Here is a 19,467-nt window from a genome sequence, read left to right as displayed (position 1 = left end):
CAATACATAATACACCAGTATTATACTTTGGACTATTGTTTACCCTTGTCTTGATATTGATATCACGCGTTTATGCGATCTGAACTTACTGAAAATGTAAGTAAATTGGACATCAATTTCGACCCGAATTTCTTTTAAGTATACTTGATCAACTACTGACGTAGACATAAAAAATATGTAAGTAGTGCTGATAGAAGAATGTATAAAAAGTTGACACCACTGAATTACATTTTGGTTATACGACAGTATACAGTTCTTTGTTGTCTAAGCTTTTGGCCATCTGGTATGAAGGTCTACTGTATAAATTGAAAAATCAGCAGGCTTGGCATATGGTGTGAGCTATTAGATTCGTACTTAATAGAAAGACGGGGTTTCTAGAAAATCCCAAAGAAGCTGTATCTGAATGGAAAGGTATTAAAGCAGGAGTACCTCGAGTGTCCTATTCTCTATTTACTTTTTACAACCGATATACCAACCAGCTATAACAGCTATGTTATATACATTAGCTATGCTGATGACACGGCTCTATTATCATGTAACAATGATATCTCGATGGTTACAAAAATTTGCAAAAAAACGTTGATATCATCCTTTTAAATACAGAAAGATTGAAACTATTAATAAATAGTTAAAAATATGTTCACGTGTACTTTATAATAAAGTAATCAAGCATAACCCGATAATTATTGATGGTAAAATAATTACACAAAAATGTCAACCAAATACTTAAGCTAGTATTTAGACTTTGAACTAAACTGGAGCACTCACATTAAGTTGAAAATAAAAATAAATAGAAATAAAATGTAATGGTTAATCGATCATAGATCACAAGTATCAATAGTAAACAAATAGCTATATGAAAGTCAATCTGGACGTACGGAATCTAATTATGGGACTGTGCTAGCAAATCTTGAAATAGGAACAAAATAGAAACTATGCAAAATATAACTTAACGTATTATTACCAATGCATATATGTATGTGAGAAATGACAATAATCACAATGATATGGTGATAACAAACGTCAGAGAGGAAATTCAACGAAACGCTAAGGCGGCGAATGAAAATCGTTTCAAGACCCACGTCAACAAAGCTACAACTCAACTTTTTGATCATTTTCATAACGTCAGAAAATCGAAACTCTCAAAGCCACAAACTTATTGTAAATTTTCTATTAATTAATGTAAATTTTACTAGTATATAAGTCTGAAGACTCTTCGTTGGAAGTTTGCCTTCATTATTGTGTATAATATATCTTAGCTAGACATTTTATGTAACTTTATATTTTAACGTTTGTGAATGATTTTAATTAAGACCGTAAAGGTGTCTCAAATAAATACTTTTACAAAACAAAAAATGATGTATATTTTATAAACTTTTAAAGAATTTGTCAACTTACAGGCATTATGAAGCTAAATTAAAATGTTCACAGAGTTTTAATATTATTTAGAAATTTCAAAAATATCAAGTTTATAAAAAAAAACAATGGAAAACTATAACATGAAAATTTGTTTTCCTCTGCCATGGCTCACAAAGATGCAATTTCAAATAGCATTTCTTTAAAAGAGTAATGTTGATGTCAGATATAAAAAATACAAACCATCTGATTGTGCAAAACCCTTCTATTCAAATATTCAAATATCCATTCCCGGGAATAAGGTCCATCCAATTGAAATAGGTCTTATCGATTCAAAAGAGAGACAATGATAATTGAAATAGAATAAAAGTCACTTCACTATTATAAACTACTGCAATAAAAAAAAATGAACATTTTTATAGAGTGATTTATTTTCACACTTCAATGTTGTATAAGCGTGTTACAAAAATATTTCAATAGTAATGTTATTTTTTTACGGTTATTTAATTAATTTTATTTCAAATTGAGTGTACAAATTTAGACGTTGGAATTAACCGCTAGTTTTATTTTCAGGATTCGATCAATCTAGAACCTTCAAACGTGATAGGCTGTACAGCTAAAGGCAAATCTGAGGTAAGAAAAATGAGTTAAATACTTTTTAATTTAAAATTAATATTTCAAAAATATTTTTAATTTTAAATATTATTAGCCCCAATTGTAATTATATAAGAAAAATTATTACTATACTATATAAGTAATACTTTCGATTTTCTTGAAACTTGGATAAAGTTAATGGTTTTATGTGAAAATCATTTGCTGTTTTAAGCAGACTTTTTCCCTTCTCCTCTGCGATTCAGTGGACAAGAGCGAGCAATATGTGTACAATAACAATAGAAGAGTAAAGAAAAGATGGAATTACTTTTTGTACCTCCTAGCGCGAGTATGTGTAAAAACCACGTACGGAGACAAAGAGTAATAAATATATCCCTGTACAGTTAGTACAAAAGAGTTTACTAAATGTGTGAAACAAAAAAGGAACGTTCCCACGCATAGAAAACCTTAGTAATAAAACAAAGCTCTCGGGAAAGACTTTTTTTTTTTTTTTGAAGTACAGTGTACATAGAGTCGGGAACCCGATGGTTGACTTGTATTTTTATTTTAATGTCTCAGATAAACCCGATAGCTTACAGTAACTTTTAATCCTTCTATATATATAATCCATTACCACCGTCGTTAAATAAAAGTTTATGTCAAAAGTCAATAATTAAATTCAGAGTTCTTGTGGTTTATTAAATTCTTAGCTCACGCGCCATACACCGTACCCTATCGGGCCACCATCTGCATTAGTTTCCACGTTCCTCCGTTCAATACTGCAGTGATCGAATTAAATCTACTGCCGAAGAGAAATATACGTGGCCGCGTCCACTGGCACTAGCCGTCAAAAGCAATTAGCATTTTAATTTGGACTCGGAACAATACCCAGACTAACCCTCGGGACGTTAAATATAAGTCCAGTGCTTAATGGCAGTGGTGAATCGGGTGGATGGTGGGAGTAGTATTATTGATGAAGGACGAGCCAAAATCACACACTTTCCAAAACTCTCTCAGTAATAAAATAAAGTAGCGCGACTCAAAGTTAGGCCAAGGAGTATTACCCGTCAAGTGCAGAACAAAGTTGCTGGTGAGGTGTCTATTGCTATGCAAATTAATATTACCAGTACCAGGACCCAATTAAAAGTTCCTCTAAAGCAATAATAAATATTATATCTATCGTGTTTTAGAATTTTTTTTTTTTTTTAATACAATTTTGTTACGGCACATATAGAAATTGCACATTATTTACGTTTCGTGTTAAAAATAATTTAATTAAACAAATTCGACTTTTTATGCTCGAATGTTACGCGAAAGTCGAGTTATTGAGTTTTATTTTTTTCATAAATTCAAATTGGCTCGAGTCAAAAATGAAACAATAAACTTGCGACGTTTGGACAAACAAATGTTCGAGGTACCAACAGTTACGTTTCTGTTATTCCTATTTACGATTCAAAGTTCTAAAGGAAAAGTTGTAACGTTAATCTTTCTGGGTACTGGCTGTATCTGTTATCGTTTGAAATATTTTACGGAGTAATGACGACCTCTGTCAAAAGCCCAGGGTCGTTTTATTTAAAAAAATGAGCATAAAGTATTGTTGTCATTACCGGGGGCGTCAGCTTAAGATGGGTTTTGGGCTGCAAGCNAAAAGCCCAGGGTCGTTTTATTTAAAAAAATGAGCATAAAGTATTGTTGTCATTACCGGGGGCGTCAGCTTAAGATGGGTTTTAAATTNTACCGGGGGCGTCAGCTTAAGATGGGTTTTGGGCTGCAAGCAAACCATAATGCGAATGGCCAATAAAATTCTATGCTCTACACAACTTGGTAAATTGACAAAGTTTGTTTGGGTCTTTTATATTTGTGGTTAACGCGGACGTTATAACCTCGTCACTTGCTGCTCACCTAATGACCCACCTAGACGTGTGTTCCGTAATTCCGTAACACTTTGAACTAATTAAAATTTTATAATTTTGATAACAAATCACGTGAAAATCGCGCAATTCGTCGAAAACAATTGTCCATTGGTGGTACCGTTTTACTTTTGACAACCAAAAACAAATTGTCTATCATCGTAATGGGTTTTTTATATATACACGATAGCGCTACGCCTACGGTTCGTGTTACTGTAAAATGTTTTTTAGAACATAGGTAGTTTACCCTGAATAGTTTTCTGACACCGTAACAAGCACGAACACGATTTTTCTATCTATTACAAGCCTCTTGTAAAAAAGTACAAGGACGTAGGTGTATATAACGTCGAATCGACAAGTAATAATTTCACAGACAACTCATGACGGGGTGTTAAAAAACATTCACCGTTCCAAATGCCAATTGGTATAATGAAAAATACACGAAAACCGTGCTAAAGATGATAAATTATTTTTAACCAAAAAAATTCTCAATAAACATATTCAGTAAATTCACATGGCAATTCATAATCGGAGCATTAAAAAATATATATATATTCATTAAAACCTGTACCATGATACGTAAAAGTGTGTTCATTTCGTTTCTTTTTAATCGACTGAAATATTTTTTTAATTATTACACTAATTACGACAAAAACTACATTGTTCAATTCTATAATCGCCTTTAAAGAATTTCAAAAATCAACCAAATAAACTTTTTTCCATTGAACATTATTAAAAAAAGTAATTATTTAAGATCCATTAGCCATATCTAAGCAAAAAAGAGTTTCTTAAGTCACTTTACGACTTTTTTGTTAATATATTAACAAAAAACGAATGTTTTATAAAAGATTCGTTTTTCAATTTACACTTTTTAATAACCGGCAATTTCACGGTGCGATAATTTCGCAAAATAGATACATTGTTTCCAATTGGTTCTATCTTAAGTAAAATTCAACATCAATGGGACTTAAATCAATAATTCGGCATTGTTTTTTTAATTCCGAGAGCAAAAATTAACTTTCTCATTCAATAATGATATTTATGATACTTCTATAGAGCTCTCGGGATACGTTTCATGTAGACTATAGTTTTGATGTTACTTTTTTGTGTAAAGTAGTTCTTTATAAGAATTTTATAAAAGAAATAAAATACATGTAGTTATATCGTTCTAAAAAAAATAAACTTATTTAATTATCGAGTATAACATGGCAAATTGTTTTTAAAAACGTTTATTTACCGACATAATTTTGTCTTAATACATTTTCATTGGTATTTTATTAAGTTCTCATAATTTATTCTCAAGTTAACTTTCGTATTTATTCAAAAGTAAATTAATGTCCACATAATATATTTGATGTAAAAACAAAATTTATTTTTAAGATTATTTTATTAATTATTCAATATAATTTTTAACTAATTTCATTTTTATTATTATTTACTGCTTTTCGCGCGTAGTACCATATTTTTGAATACGATCGCACACTTGTCAACGGTATTACTTTTTACGCTACACCCACTAATAATTATTAATTATTTCGCCCTGGATGATTGCAAATATAGATCTGTGGGAGTCCGTGTAGTATTCACCAGCCGCAAAAACGGTCAAGGCGGTTTATCATCCAAATTTTGTTATCGCCGCCGACTATCATCGTTCACGTTCTCAACGCAAACGCGTCCAATACGTTTGCCAATGTAATCGCCTGTATAGTATTTACCACCCCTCGAGTACCATTTGGAAATCACCTATTCCCTCCTCTACCACTAATTTGGATTTGTGAATATTTTGCACAGATATATCATGTGTTTTGCAATTGTAACTGTGGTAAAATGTAACAACCATAAGAGAGTATGTGCAATAATAATTTTCCGAGCTGTTATTTACGATTGGCCACTGAGGTCATATATTAATATCTCGCAGGTTTTGCCCTCCAGACACAACATTATTGAAATTTTCTGTTTTCGCCAGCAATATGTAACATTTTCAACGTAAACGCAATACTGTTATCGGGCAAAACACAATAATGCTGACGCAGAGGGACCGAATTACGTTATCTGTGATGTATCATTTTAGAATGTATATATTATAGAAAAACAAATTCCCAATACAACGATTATTATTGTTACTTAAACTAATTGTTTTTTTTTTTTTTTATGATTAATTATTTAAAACTGTTGAATTAATATTTGTATTTTTATCGAAAATAAATTTAAAAGCATTACTGATTCAGTACACCGTGATGTTTAATAATAATTTACCACAGTCAAATATGATTAATTATTTTTAAAGTATAAGTTTTAAAAAGTAAGATAAATAATTAAAATAACACTATCAGCAATTTTTAAAAACATTAAAATTGATTGAAATGTAAACGGGTAAACGGGTAAAGGTGGAAATCATTAAATGTTTACAAAATATAAAACTGTTCGGTAATTATCCGAGATATAATTTTATTCGTCTATTTATCATCAATTCGAAAAATATATATATTGCGCAGACAAGCGTTTTTGGCGTATAGGAAGAAGAATTGATGTTAAATTGTTTACATAAATGAATGCGAGTATAGTAAAGTATATAAACGGATATTTTAAAAATATATGTACAAATAGAAAAAAAGTGTCATCTTTATGTGAAAATATTCCGTTATAATATTAATACAAAACATCTTTGTATATCGTCAAAACAATAAACCCTGTTCATTAAATTATATATGTGCAATTAATGTTAAAATAATTTTTTTTATTTTAGAGCTATTACTATTATGTTTTAAATTTTTTTTAAGTGCCAACGTCGAAATAATTTTTATTTTACATTATAATATAATTTTCACTGTACACAGTTTTAACTGTCAACCCTTTCAACTTTTGGTCCAATAATTTTATTATTTTCGCATTCATAGGCTACTTTGAAAAATATAGTTTTTATGCATGTGTGGCATTAGCTTATTTGATTTGATAGAAGAGTATAATAATGTTGAGAAATGGCAACTTAAACAACACAGTTGTCAAAATAATTATGCGGTTAGACCAAACCCCAATCTTATAAAGTAGTTGAATAACAGCGTATCCCTAATACTTATTCGTATAGTCGCGTATATGGATAGACAACGACGGTCCTTTTTCCATTTATCTTCTTCTCCTGTTTTCCTTGACCGTCTTGAATTCCCGTCATGTCTTGTGAAACTTTTACTTTCTTTTCATTTCATAAACTTTAGACTGTCAAATATAATTTTATTGGATTCTGGTTGTTATTTAATAAATTATATCTAACTGATCGTAAATAAAAATATAACTCTGTTTCAAATATATATATATCTCATTGATTTTTTTTTGTTTTTTAGAATTTTGATTGCCGCAATCACATTCGAGTTATTCAGTCAATTGGCGATGGAAGCCGAATATACGTGTGTGGCACAAACGCACACAACCCCAAGGACTATGTGATATACGTGAGTTCCATTCGTATAGCCCACAAACGGTTACCACAAATGGAAAACTGTTATATTTTTTTGTAATTTATTTCAGTCGAACCTGACGCATCTGGGAAGGCATGAGTACGTGCCTGGCGTCGGTCTTGGTACGGCCAAATGCCCATACGATCCACTTGATAACTCCACGGCCATATGGGTAGAAAAAGGCAATCCTGGCAATCTACCGGGACTCTACAGTGGCACCAACGCAGAATTTACCAAAGCTGACACTGTCATATTTCGTACAGATTTGTTCAATTTGACAACAGGACGCAAAGAATTCGCCTTTAAAAGAACACTAAAATACGACTCAAACTGGTTAGACAGTAAGTACATTCCGGCAATATTTTATTCCTATTGTTTACTACAGTGCTACAAATATTACAGTAGTGTACTACCGTACAGCTATGCGTATGAATATTTCAACACTGAACCATGTTAAAACTAGTAGCTGTGACTGGCGTTCATTATGTATTTTTTGTGATACTTTTATTATTTAAATTCCTAAAGCAATCATCCTACCACTAATTTACGCTGCTCTGATCATTATACTTCGCAACTTTTGTCTTTCAAATGCAAATCGTTCGTTTTATGTTTGTTACAGAGCGTAATTTTGATACGCTAAACACGTACCGCGAAACGATAAAATTTTTACGCGACTTTGAATTTGCCTTAAGGGGAGGGAAATGTTTTTGGGAAAAGTTGGAAATATCTTAAGAACTTCGCCACCACCGTTGTCGTCGTGCATGTAATGCGGGCCAGCAACCTCGACACGTGTATAATCCGTCGTCGTTGGATAACTGACGGCACGTGACAGTGCGAGACTGTTGGTGATAAATTACCGTGTAGCATTTTCCGAAGAAACGGCGGCTCCTGCCAGAGAAATCCTTCTAGACTTGCCGATCGTTCTTGTTTTTTGGTTAATTCGTTGGTCTTAAACTCCGACAGTGAAGACTCAGCCAAAACACTAACATCCGGACGGGTTTAAGTACTTTTCTCCATATTCGTTATCGTTAAGGATAAAAATACTTAACTTTTAGATAAAATTATTTCTTAAAAATATGAAGTTTTTTCTTTTTAATTACAATTTCAATTTATAAATAAATATAAAACAATAATGTATGTAATGTCAACAAATATTTTTTTTGTAAATGAAGTTCTAATTGCAGTAAACGCATTGTTTGTTTAACATATATTAGCTTGGAATGATAAGTACATTTAAAAGCGTTTCATTTGATTTGAAATTTGCTAAATTAGGTGCTGGTTTTTTCGAATTGCCCATAAACGTGATAATGGAGCTATTAGATCTACTGAATGAAAGAGGATTTCCTCGGAACGGCAATTACGGTTATCGTCCAATAACAATAGCGTATCGGGTAGGATTTTAAGGGTACTTATACTTATTAAAAATGTATATAACAGCAATTAAATTCACTATCAGTTTACCGTGGTTTAAACTTGATTAAAAAATATTTGGGTTTCAGCGTTATATTTCGATAGGGGTTTGCTTAAGAAACAACGACTTAAAATTAATCTTAAAATTATTCTTATAAAATGCAAAATAAATTTAAAACACCAAAAATGCCTTTGGCGAGATACTTAAAAGTACTTTCTAATTCTATTATGACTTAAACTCCCCTCTTCAATGTCAATTAATTTTTTTTTTTTAATAAGTGATTGTCTATTATTTTAATTCAATATTCAGATCAAACATATATAGGCTTATATAGAACAAACGCTAAATATCAATGACGAGGGGAATGCTTAATTATTATTAATCCACGCTTCTCGTATACTCAACATAGCTAAAATAAATTGATTTTCAAAGATTAAAAATTATATACAACTCTATGATATTAATCGAGAGAAAAATTAACGATTTCCATGTTTAATCTAATATGATTAATCTCAACCAACATTAGGACAACGTATATATTCCACTTACTTGTTTATAAATAAGAAATAGTTGGTATTTCTTAATATTTACTGAAATAATAACGTAATATATTTTTCAAAATCAAAAGTTCCTTAGTCTTTACAGTAATCTACCTAAAAAAGAAACTATTTTTTTGTTATAAATTGTCGTTATCACGATGAAGAAAAACTATTCCAATCTCGATAATATAGACGGTGAAAATGGTTTTTATATTGCTCACCGTTACTGCTGACGTATAGTTAAATTGAAAAGAAAAAGTGACTAACTCCCATTTTTTTCATTTCATATGTGAACATATTTTGGCGCTTTGCGTTACCAAACTTTTAAATCGAAAACTCTGAATCACGACACGATCGGTTGCACTCAAATGCCGAACAAATAAAACTAATAGTGGCAATCGTTATTTTCCCGCATCCAATATAATAGGAAGTAACTGGGTTATTGCATCTCGCTTGTCTAGAGTATCACCACAATAGATACCAAAAGTTCGTACACAGTGTGATATAGTTCATTGAAGTGCGATTTCGAATACAATAATATGTTATGCTTATTTTTAGATGTTACTTCAACGTTTTAGTACAGCATAAACAAATTATTGTTGGTCATATTTTACTGGAGTAGAGATTAATAAAAATATTAACTATATTAATTTATCGATGCAACATTTTTATTAAATAAAAAATGAAATTAGTAGTATTTAAATTCAAACTAATGAAATTTAAAATAAAATTTATTATCCTTCTTAATAATATGATCGTTCATGGATTAAATTATGAAAATAAATGTAAGCCAATCATTGCAGAGTAGCTTTCCATGAACAACTTCCTCCTCGCACTTCTACTATCTTTCGACCTACCACGTTGGTGATTCATATTTTTTGACTTCCTAAAAGATAACGTACGCGCACCCTTTTGAAAGAAAAAAACTGTCACACGCTTGGCCAAGCATAAAGGAAGTGACTGTATCAAAGGCCACCCCAGCTGTCGCAGAACCCGTCGTGTATGTGTTTATCCTCAGATACACCTAACGGACGCGCTAGATTTAACCCCTCAAAAGTCATTCCTGAAACGCATTATAATATGTGTGAATCAGTACTGTGAATTAGTCAACAAATATTTGAAAGCTCCTTCCATTAATATGCCAAATGAAATTGAAATTTTGTAATATATTTAGCGCATTTGTTTTTTGAACCAAAAATAATAACTTTAAAATGTATAATGAAATAATATTTTATTTACAATATTTCATTTAGTAATCATGTTATTATTTTTTTTTTTTACAGAACCAGATTTTGTCGGATCTTATGAGATTGGTCAATATGTATTCTTCTTCTTCCGTGAAACCGCTGTTGAGTATATAAACTGCGGTAAAAGCATATTTTCTCGAGTTGCTAGAGTATGTAAAAAAGACACAGGTGGCAAAAATATACTTAACCACAATTGGGCTACATATCTCAAAGCCAGACTTAATTGTTCTATTCCAGGAGAATATCCCTTTTATTTTAACGAAATTCGTAAGTTTTTCATACCAACTTTCATTAGAATAAAGGAGACATTAATAGCTGGTTTTAATTTTTAGAAAGCATTTATAAGGTACCTGGTGATGATTCTCTATTTTATGGAGTATTTACTACATCTACCACGGGTCTTATGGGTTCGGCCATATGTACATTCCGTCTTGAAGATGTTGATCATGCTTTTGCTGGACGTTTTAAAGAACAAGCAAGCTCAACTTCAGCTTGGCTTCCGGTATTGACGACTAAAGTACCTGAACCAAGACCTGGACAATGTGTTAATGATACTGAAACTTTGCCAGGTAATTAAAAAACGCAAAAACCGTTGAAATATCTTTTAAAATTAAATATTGATAACAGCAATTTTTACATATATTTAATTTATTTAGATTCTGTTTTAAATTTCATTCGAGGGCATCCTCTAATGGATGAGGCAGTTGCACATAAAGACAATCAACCTGTATTTTATATGCGTGATCTGTTCTTCACACGGCTTGTCGTGGACGTCTTAGACTACGTTGTGTTTGGCAATCACTTACATTACACTATATACTATGCTGCAACTAGTAAGTTAAATTATAATAATTCATTAAATTTTAGAGTTCAGGGGTTCTAGCTTCAGTTTAAAAATTAGCCCCTCAAAAATTCATATGTTTTATTATCGTTCATACATATGTTTTAGATTTAACAAAAAAATTTAACAATCTATTCATTAAATTAATTTTATATATAATCCATTTGCTTTTTTAGACGAAGGTCGTGTGTATAAAGTTGTACAGTGGTACAATGATGAAGGAGTACCAGGATCTGCTCTACTTGACATATTTGATGTAATGCCAGGTCTTCCTATTACAGCCATGGAAATTTCCAAAAAGGTACACTAAAATGTTTTATTAAAATATTTTAGAGATATCATTTTAGATATTAGCGCGAGGTTAATAGGTTGTATTTTTACCCTTTGGGCTATCAAGATTTCAAATTCAATAGAGTGCTCTGTTCCGTGATTGTAAAAGCATTTGATATTGGAAACTAAAAATAGGTGTTTTAAGCAAACCGATTGGTTGTTGTATATTCTCAATAACAAATGGCAATTTAAAATTAACACTCGAAAGTATAATTCTAATCTATTAAATACATAATATATACATAAACACTGAATCTATTACTGAATAATTTTTATAGTTTTTTCTTAAAAATATTGTACCTGATTCCCCTTAAAAACCAAATTTAAAATAATTGCTTTTTTATTTTTATTTAAAGCTTCAACAGCTATGGTTATTGGCTCATAGTAATTAACAAATCTTATAACATAATACATTAGTTCAATTGTAGGTTATTAATTACAGATAGTTAAATTTTATTTTACAATTTGGTTTGTTTTAAAAAAGAAACAACTTTTACGATGAGTTCATTGTTTGGCCCTCGTAATTCGTACATATTTTCATGAAAATTGAGGTTGAATCTGATGCTTGAATATTTTCTACAATTTATCATCATAATGTTTTACAGTAAGGTCTACCTCATAGATAATGCATAATTCTGGCTCGTCCTTTCGCATCTGATTACCATGGATGAGCCAAGTGTATCCTATTCTATACTATTCATGACGTCTTAACGGAAATGATGCAGCCCAAAGAAGAATAGATGATTTTATTTGGTTTAATTTAGTGTATTGTATTATATATTTTTTTTATTTATCTATTGGTTGGCTTTGTTGTGATTTGTTAAAAAAATGTTTATCCAACTCTTAACTACGTTCTACATCGATTCGTTGGTTCATCATTATGACTCGTTGGTTTTTGCATAACGAGTAAAGAGAATATCTATTGTTCTGCATATTCATTATTTGACTGTGGCTAAATCTGAAAATGACATTTGACACTAAAAACTATTAAATCCATTACTTTTATTGACAGTATTATACTAAGCTATATTCATTTGTAATAGGGTATATTGTTTTCTCGTACGAGATACTCATCACATAATTAGTAATCTGACCAAATTTCTTGTGTTTAACACAATTGAATAGCTAAATTTTATTCAAAAAGCTGTATCGTGATTCCAAGATTCAAACAGATCATAGTTCCAGAAAAAAAAATTATGTATTCCGGACTCGTGAATGAAATGATCGAAGTGGAATTCCATTTTACTGCATAAACTAAAATGAAAATATTTTATCTTTCTTGTTTTTATTAAAACTTAAAAAGAATTATTCTAAAATTTGAAGTTTTAAATCTTAAACATTTTTAATATATTACCATAGAATAAGTTAAAATGTTACTTAAACAAAAATTTTCAAAGACCAAATAATAAAAGTGTTTTTAATTAAAATTGGATTACACATAATGAAAAAAATTAAAAAATTAAACATTATTCAAACAGCATATAATTTATTTAAATCAGAACATTTTTAAAAAAAGATATTTTTTACAAATAAATCGTTTTTAGTTTGTAAATTTTTCTTATTAATTTTTGTCGAACTTTAATTTTTTTGAAAATTTATTTTAACATGAATGTTCTTTGAAAGTATATTTTATTTTAAATTTTGTCTGTAGCATAAAGCTTTGTATGTGGCATCTGATGAAAGCGTTAGACAGATCTATCTATCTATGTGCACGCACCGATATGACAGCTGCCTCCGTTGCGTTCACGATCCATATTGCGGTTGGGATAAACAAACTAAAACTTGTAAACCTTATCAACCAGGGTAATTATTTTAACTCTATTATTTTAATTGACAAGAGTACTTAATTTTAACGACCAAAAATCTTTTTTAGTCTTCTACAAGATGTGACCAACTCATCAAGGAGCGTTTGCGAGAGCTCAGTAGTCAACAAAAGACTTACAGTGACGTTTGGACAAAGTGTCCATCTTAGTTGTTTTGTTAAAATGCCCCAAGTACTTAAAGCGTATCCAGTTACTTGGTACCATCACAGTAAGGAAAAAGGCCGTTACATGGTGTCCTTCAGGTAAAATGTTATTTTCTTTAACAACTAATAAAATTATTTATTTATGATACTTGGAAAGTCAATGCACATAAATCATATAATTTATTTTTTGTTGTCTTTCTCGTTTTGATATAAAAAATATCAGCTAATGAAATTAAAAAACTTGAAAATTTTTAATTATTTACTCACTGATCTGTTTAATAAAAAAATAAACTATACGCAAACATATATTTTTTTTCTCCGAAGAAAAAAACTAACGTTTGTTATTTATTTTTTAGCCGAGTTGAAAAATATATTGCAACAGTCGAAGGTGGTATGGTAATTGTGGGTGCATCTGAAGAAGATGGTGGTCGATACGACTGTCAATTAGCCGGTGCATTGCTATGCACCTTTAACTTAACAGTAGACGCTCATCGATGCTCTCCACCAGCTCGGTCTTTGGACTATCATAGGGTATACTCAGACTGGTGCCACGAATTTCAAAAATATAAAAGTGCAATGAAATCGTGGGAGAAAAAACAAGCAGTAAGTGTCAAGTTTGTCCCATTGACTTGAGACAAAATTTAAATGTTTATTTATTTACAGCAATGCAGTAGTTCGAGGCAAAACGAAACTGCCATGGCTCAGGGTCTCCTAACTAACGAATTAAATGTCAGTCCAGTACTGTAAGGATTCTTCATAACTGAACAATCAGTTCTCCCGTCATCAGTCCACGTCGTCTAGTAGTTTTATAAAAGTATCGATTTTTAACGTATCTATAAATTTAAATATAACGATAATTAGAATAACGTTCAGACTGCCTAAGCTTCAAAAATCGATAGACGACATTTATACAATATTTAAATGATATAAACATATTTTATCTACTATCTTCTGTGATAATATAGCTGTTAATTTTATTATTATTATTATTATTATTATTGCAATTTTTAATTTTAACAAATGTAATAATAATACGTTATAACATAGTAATTCTCCAGTCGATTAGACTGTGATGGAGATTGATTTCTTCCCGTTTTATTATTGTATAATATGTTTTATTTGTAAGTGTGGCTATTATTATTATCAACTGTAATGGTGCTTCGTATTATAGCAATACACCGTCGTAAATATTTTTGACACAATTTTAGAGCGTAGACCTTATTAAATAATAGACTTTTTATTATTATAAATTATTAATTGTATTTAAATTTACTATTATTATTTGATTATTATTATCTGTTGGTATAGACAATAATAATACAATTTATTTCCTGTCTTAGCGTAATACAATCAACAACTAATTGTAATTTCTATAAAATTATAGTTACTAAATAATCAGAACCTAAATACAACTATATTTTACATTTAACTAATTTTGTTTTTATTTTTCTCTAAATACTTTACTTATACATAATAAATATGTGATTTATTTCTGTCATAATGTTATTTTACAAAAAATGGTAAAAAATCTAAATTAAAAAAAAAAGGAAATTCATGTCATTTTTAAATTTTTTATTTTAATCATTCATCATTGATCAAACTAACATTAATTTATAATTTAAAAATTTTTTCTTGTACTTAAATATAATAATTAGTTTTTCGTATAATAAACATTTCTCAAATTCCATCCATAATAAGGTTTTATTATTTTAAAAATTATAATAAATTATAGATAACTAAAAATTTCACTATGAATACTAGAGACTATGAAATTTTTTCTATTATGTGTAAATACATTTGTTTTAATACTTGTTAAAGATATTTTTAAGTAATAATAAGAAAAATTCATTGTTGTACATTTTTTTAGCATTAGTATAAATATTGTAATAAATAAGTATAACAGTAATTATTTAAATAAGTATGTAAGACTAAATAGACATTTTTTGTTCAAAAAATAAATAAATAATAGTAAGAATCAATAATACTATTTTTCAGAAAAAAAATTTTGTTAATGGTGTTATTTTTTTCAATATTAAATAAAAATTTAACCTAAACTTCTTTTGACTTCTTTTATCATTTAATTTTTAAGGAACGCATTTTTATCAACTTTTTTATTGAAATTCAGTAAAATTTTATATGTATGTTTATATGTTCAAGAGTAATAGATATTTTACAAATTTTAGAATATTTCGCAGATTTGACTCTTTATACAAATGCTTACCTATCACTAGACCGATTTTGTTGATAAACATATCATGAGAACTCATATTTGAACTAGTAGAAATATGTATTTCAAAAATCGGAGAAAACACTAATTTTCAATTATTTTATAAAATATCTAAAAATGAATAACGGTCAGAAAAGCAAATTTAAAATATTTTTAGGAATTTTAACATAACGATAAATTTATTTAAAATATTCGAATTCTTAAAAAAATGTATATAAATTAAATTATGAACAATAATCAATCTTTTGATGTGCTATTTTTAAATCAAATTAAAGTTTTTAATAAGAAGTGTTAGAAGTCTATTCAATATTTAGGAATCTTGGTCAAAACCAAAAATTGGATTCTACTCAAAGTTTAAATATTGTTCCTATCTCCTTGTATAAGTTTTAATTACCTGGAGGACACAGACAATCATGTACCATTGTTAATAGTGAAAAATTAAATAATATTGCTTTGTGTTAATGACAAAGTAATGTTATACTTTATCAGAGAAGTAGAATTGTCATATCAGAATGATCTCAATGTTAATAAACATGTGTTATAAATTAATTTAATAATAAAACATATATAATATAAGTAGTAAGAACATACATTATCTTACACAACTTTTATATTAATAGTAATATGAAAAACATTGAAATGTTTTTGATTTTGAAATTGTGTCATGTATGTATTCTTCTAACTTACATCAGGTATTTATACTTAAAAAAAAATATTTTTTTTTAATATAAATAAAAAAATACAAGTCTTATTTTTTGAAACACTCAGTACATAAAAATACACTAGATTTTTCTTTCTGAAATATTCTATATAAATATTTTCAAAGTTTTTACTATAAGAATAATCTATACATAATAATATTACTGATTTTATACTTTTTTAAATTTATAATAAATTTTAACATACTAAATGTGTGCACTTATTGCACACGAACATTTAATTTTGAATTATTAAATGTTCAATATAACCAGCAATCATTTAACTAAATTAATATCACAATGGTTTTAAAAAATAATACATCCCTAAAATTATATAAAATTTTGATTTAATCAAGTACAAATCACTGTACTTTTTAAAATGATTATTTTTTAATTTTACAGTGTATCCAAATAAATATTATGGCCGACAAAGGAGTAAAGCAATAAATGCACTTCCTTGGACCGCATTCTTTAAAAAGCTTCATACACATAAATAAAAGTAGAAATATGTTACAAATCTAGAGTGACTATGTGACCAAAAAGTGATTCAAATATATAATGACCCATGTTAAAATTACAGTAAATAAAGAAATAATATAAAAAGGTATTAATAAAAAAATAATATTACTAGTTTCTAGTAACAAATTTAACATTAATATATTTAATTTTGATTATAAAAATATTTCAAAAGAAATGGTATTACGCATACTATATAAGCTATACTAAAAAATAATAACTCTTTAAAATTCACATTAATAATCACATATAAGAATACCATAACTAATTTCATTGTAAATTGAAAACAATTTTATTGCTTTAAACAATTAATGACGACATTTTATATTACATTATAAAACACAATGTTTTTAATCACAATTTTTGAGATCAATTATAATATTTTCAAAAGAAAATTATATAATAAATGTTAATTATCATAGATAATTCTCTCAATAAATATTTTATATTCTAATTTATGAGTTATGTAAAAGGATAAAAGTTTACAAAAAGAGCTGTACCAAAAATAAAATATAAAACAAAATAAAAAAAAACTAAACTACATTTTTTATCACTCAAAATCCTAGCTAAAAAAAATTTTGATTTGTAAATTGGAAATTTAAAGTATTTTGCACATGTCCAATATAAGACAGGGCTAGAGGAAGCCAGCATTCGAGTAGTTACTTGAATATGAATATAAAATATACAAAACACTGTCAAAAATACAGCATGTACAATAAATGCAAAATCATTTTTTTTTTTACCTAAATTAATTATGTGCGATCGATTTGTATAGAAATAATTGATCCCAAAGTTTAATATTAGGAATATGCAAGGAAATGCCAAAATAAAATTTGGAATTTGTTTTAACATAAAGTAACGCAGAAAACCAACATTCCAATACTTATCCTGAACATAAGTATATGCTAGTTTTTTTCCACACCATTCTGCTATAGTATGATTATTTGGCATGAATAAATTGTGTTTAAGAGCATAATTTACAACATTAATATCATATTTAATTTCTCGAGGAATACAAAATAAATAAGAGCAATAAATTTGGTAGATTGAAAAGCAAAAAAATATAAATAGAACTCCAAAAAATGTTTTTAATATTAATTTATATTTTCTTTTAGCAGCAGAATGAATCATCAAGTATAGAAGGAAACCTGCATTTAGAATGCCATTAGATCTAGTCATGACAGATATACCAAAAAGTATTGAAGATTTCCAAATGTTATTTTTGTACACATTGTACATGCCATAAAATGTAGTAAATGCATATAAAGATTCTGAATAAGGAGCTGAAAAAAAAATTGCAGCTGGATTTATACAAAAAAGAATTGATGAGTTAAGAGATAATTCTATATTTTTATGTACAGTTAATGTTAAGTCAAATAGGATAATTGTAGTAACTATGAATAAAATATTATTTACTACCACTCCAGATATTATAAACAATGTATTAAGATTACCAGGAATAATATAAGTTAAAATCCATAATAAGTTTGGATAAAATGGAAAAAATGCTAAAGAATTTTCATATGTATAGCCATACTTATAGATGTGTAGAAAATATTGAGCATCCCAACGAAGGAAACCATCAAGTAAATGAGCCACTGTACGGTCAAATATCGAGTCATCTGAATATTCAGTACTGGGAGAAATGAATACACCTTGAGCTTTATGATCAGGAATTATAGTATTGCAAATATACTGGAACAATAACACTGCCAAGCGACTATATATTGCTAAATACCACAATGTTTTTCGACAAGTCTTCGAATTAATCTATGCCATATAAAATTGAAAATATTTTAAATACAATCAAATTTCTTTAAAAAAAACGTCATACCTTTTTTTCATTCATGTCTAATCAAGCAAAATAAACTAGGTAAATTGATACATATTAATAAAATTATCATTGAAATAGATGTTAAAAGTAATATTCAATTTATTAATATAATAACAAATACTAATGATAATATTAACATTTAATTAAATGATAATAGATAAAAATCAGATATTAATACAATGTTATGATAATGTTAAAATCATCTCGCGATCTATTTGTGAATAGCTAAAAAAGTCATTTTTTTCATTAATAGATAGCGCTGCATTAGAAATTTAAAATGTTTATTCTAGAGATCCCTAGATTATTACTAATTTAACAATTTTCTATAAAGAATATTTTTTATAAAAATGCATTAATTATTTTTAAAAATTACAAATATGAAGTCAAAACTAGTCTTTTCATCTTTCAACCATATACATATTACATATATATATACGTATATATAACTTATTCATCGAATAAAGCAGTGGGACCAGATGAAGTGCCACTAGAAGTATGGAAAATATTAGGCAGTGTTGGCATAAGGTGGTTGAAAAAACTTTTAAATAT

General features: G+C 28.4%; 2 protein-coding genes across 7 annotated transcripts in view; one reads left to right on the top strand and one right to left on the bottom strand.

Moving 5' to 3' along the window:
* LOC126896012 (semaphorin-2A) overlaps positions 1-15,321 on the top strand; it is a 205,632-nt gene extending 190,311 nt beyond the window's left edge. For 5 of the 6 annotated variants that reach the window (XM_050668419.1, XM_050668415.1, XM_050668416.1 and 2 more), the window contains 11 exons: positions 1,930-1,989; positions 7,196-7,303; positions 7,380-7,650; positions 10,543-10,773; positions 10,839-11,075; positions 11,163-11,339; positions 11,524-11,648; positions 13,329-13,480; positions 13,551-13,742; positions 14,000-14,246; positions 14,307-15,321. In XM_050668419.1, the coding sequence (XP_050524376.1) occupies positions 1,930-1,989; positions 7,196-7,303; positions 7,380-7,650; positions 10,543-10,773; positions 10,839-11,075; positions 11,163-11,339; positions 11,524-11,648; positions 13,329-13,480; positions 13,551-13,742; positions 14,000-14,246; positions 14,307-14,390 (1,884 nt within the window). In that variant the 3' untranslated portion in view covers positions 14,391-15,321. The remainder of the gene's footprint in view (positions 1-1,929; positions 1,990-7,195; positions 7,304-7,379; positions 7,651-10,542; positions 10,774-10,838; positions 11,076-11,162; positions 11,340-11,523; positions 11,649-13,328; positions 13,481-13,550; positions 13,743-13,999; positions 14,247-14,306) is intronic. The other variant, XM_050668414.1, reaches the window with a different exon arrangement.
* Positions 15,322-15,480: 159 nt separating this feature from the next.
* LOC126896014 (GPI mannosyltransferase 2) lies at positions 15,481-19,052 on the bottom strand. Its single transcript, XM_050668422.1, has 2 exons — positions 18,919-19,052; positions 15,481-18,854 (listed from the first exon to the last, which is right to left on the bottom strand). The coding sequence occupies exons 1-2, from the start codon at positions 18,931-18,933 to the stop codon at positions 17,547-17,549; spliced, it is 1,323 nt and encodes a 440-aa protein (XP_050524379.1). The 5' UTR covers positions 18,934-19,052; the 3' UTR covers positions 15,481-17,546.
* Positions 19,053-19,467: the final 415 nt, after the last annotated feature.

Source organism: Daktulosphaira vitifoliae, unplaced genomic scaffold (assembly GCF_025091365.1).
Source record: "Daktulosphaira vitifoliae isolate Bord-2020 unplaced genomic scaffold, ASM2509136v1 Scaffold_1, whole genome shotgun sequence".
Classification (NCBI taxonomy): Eukaryota; Metazoa; Arthropoda; class Insecta; order Hemiptera; family Phylloxeridae; genus Daktulosphaira; species Daktulosphaira vitifoliae.
This window is presented reverse-complemented; position numbering and strand designations above follow the sequence as displayed.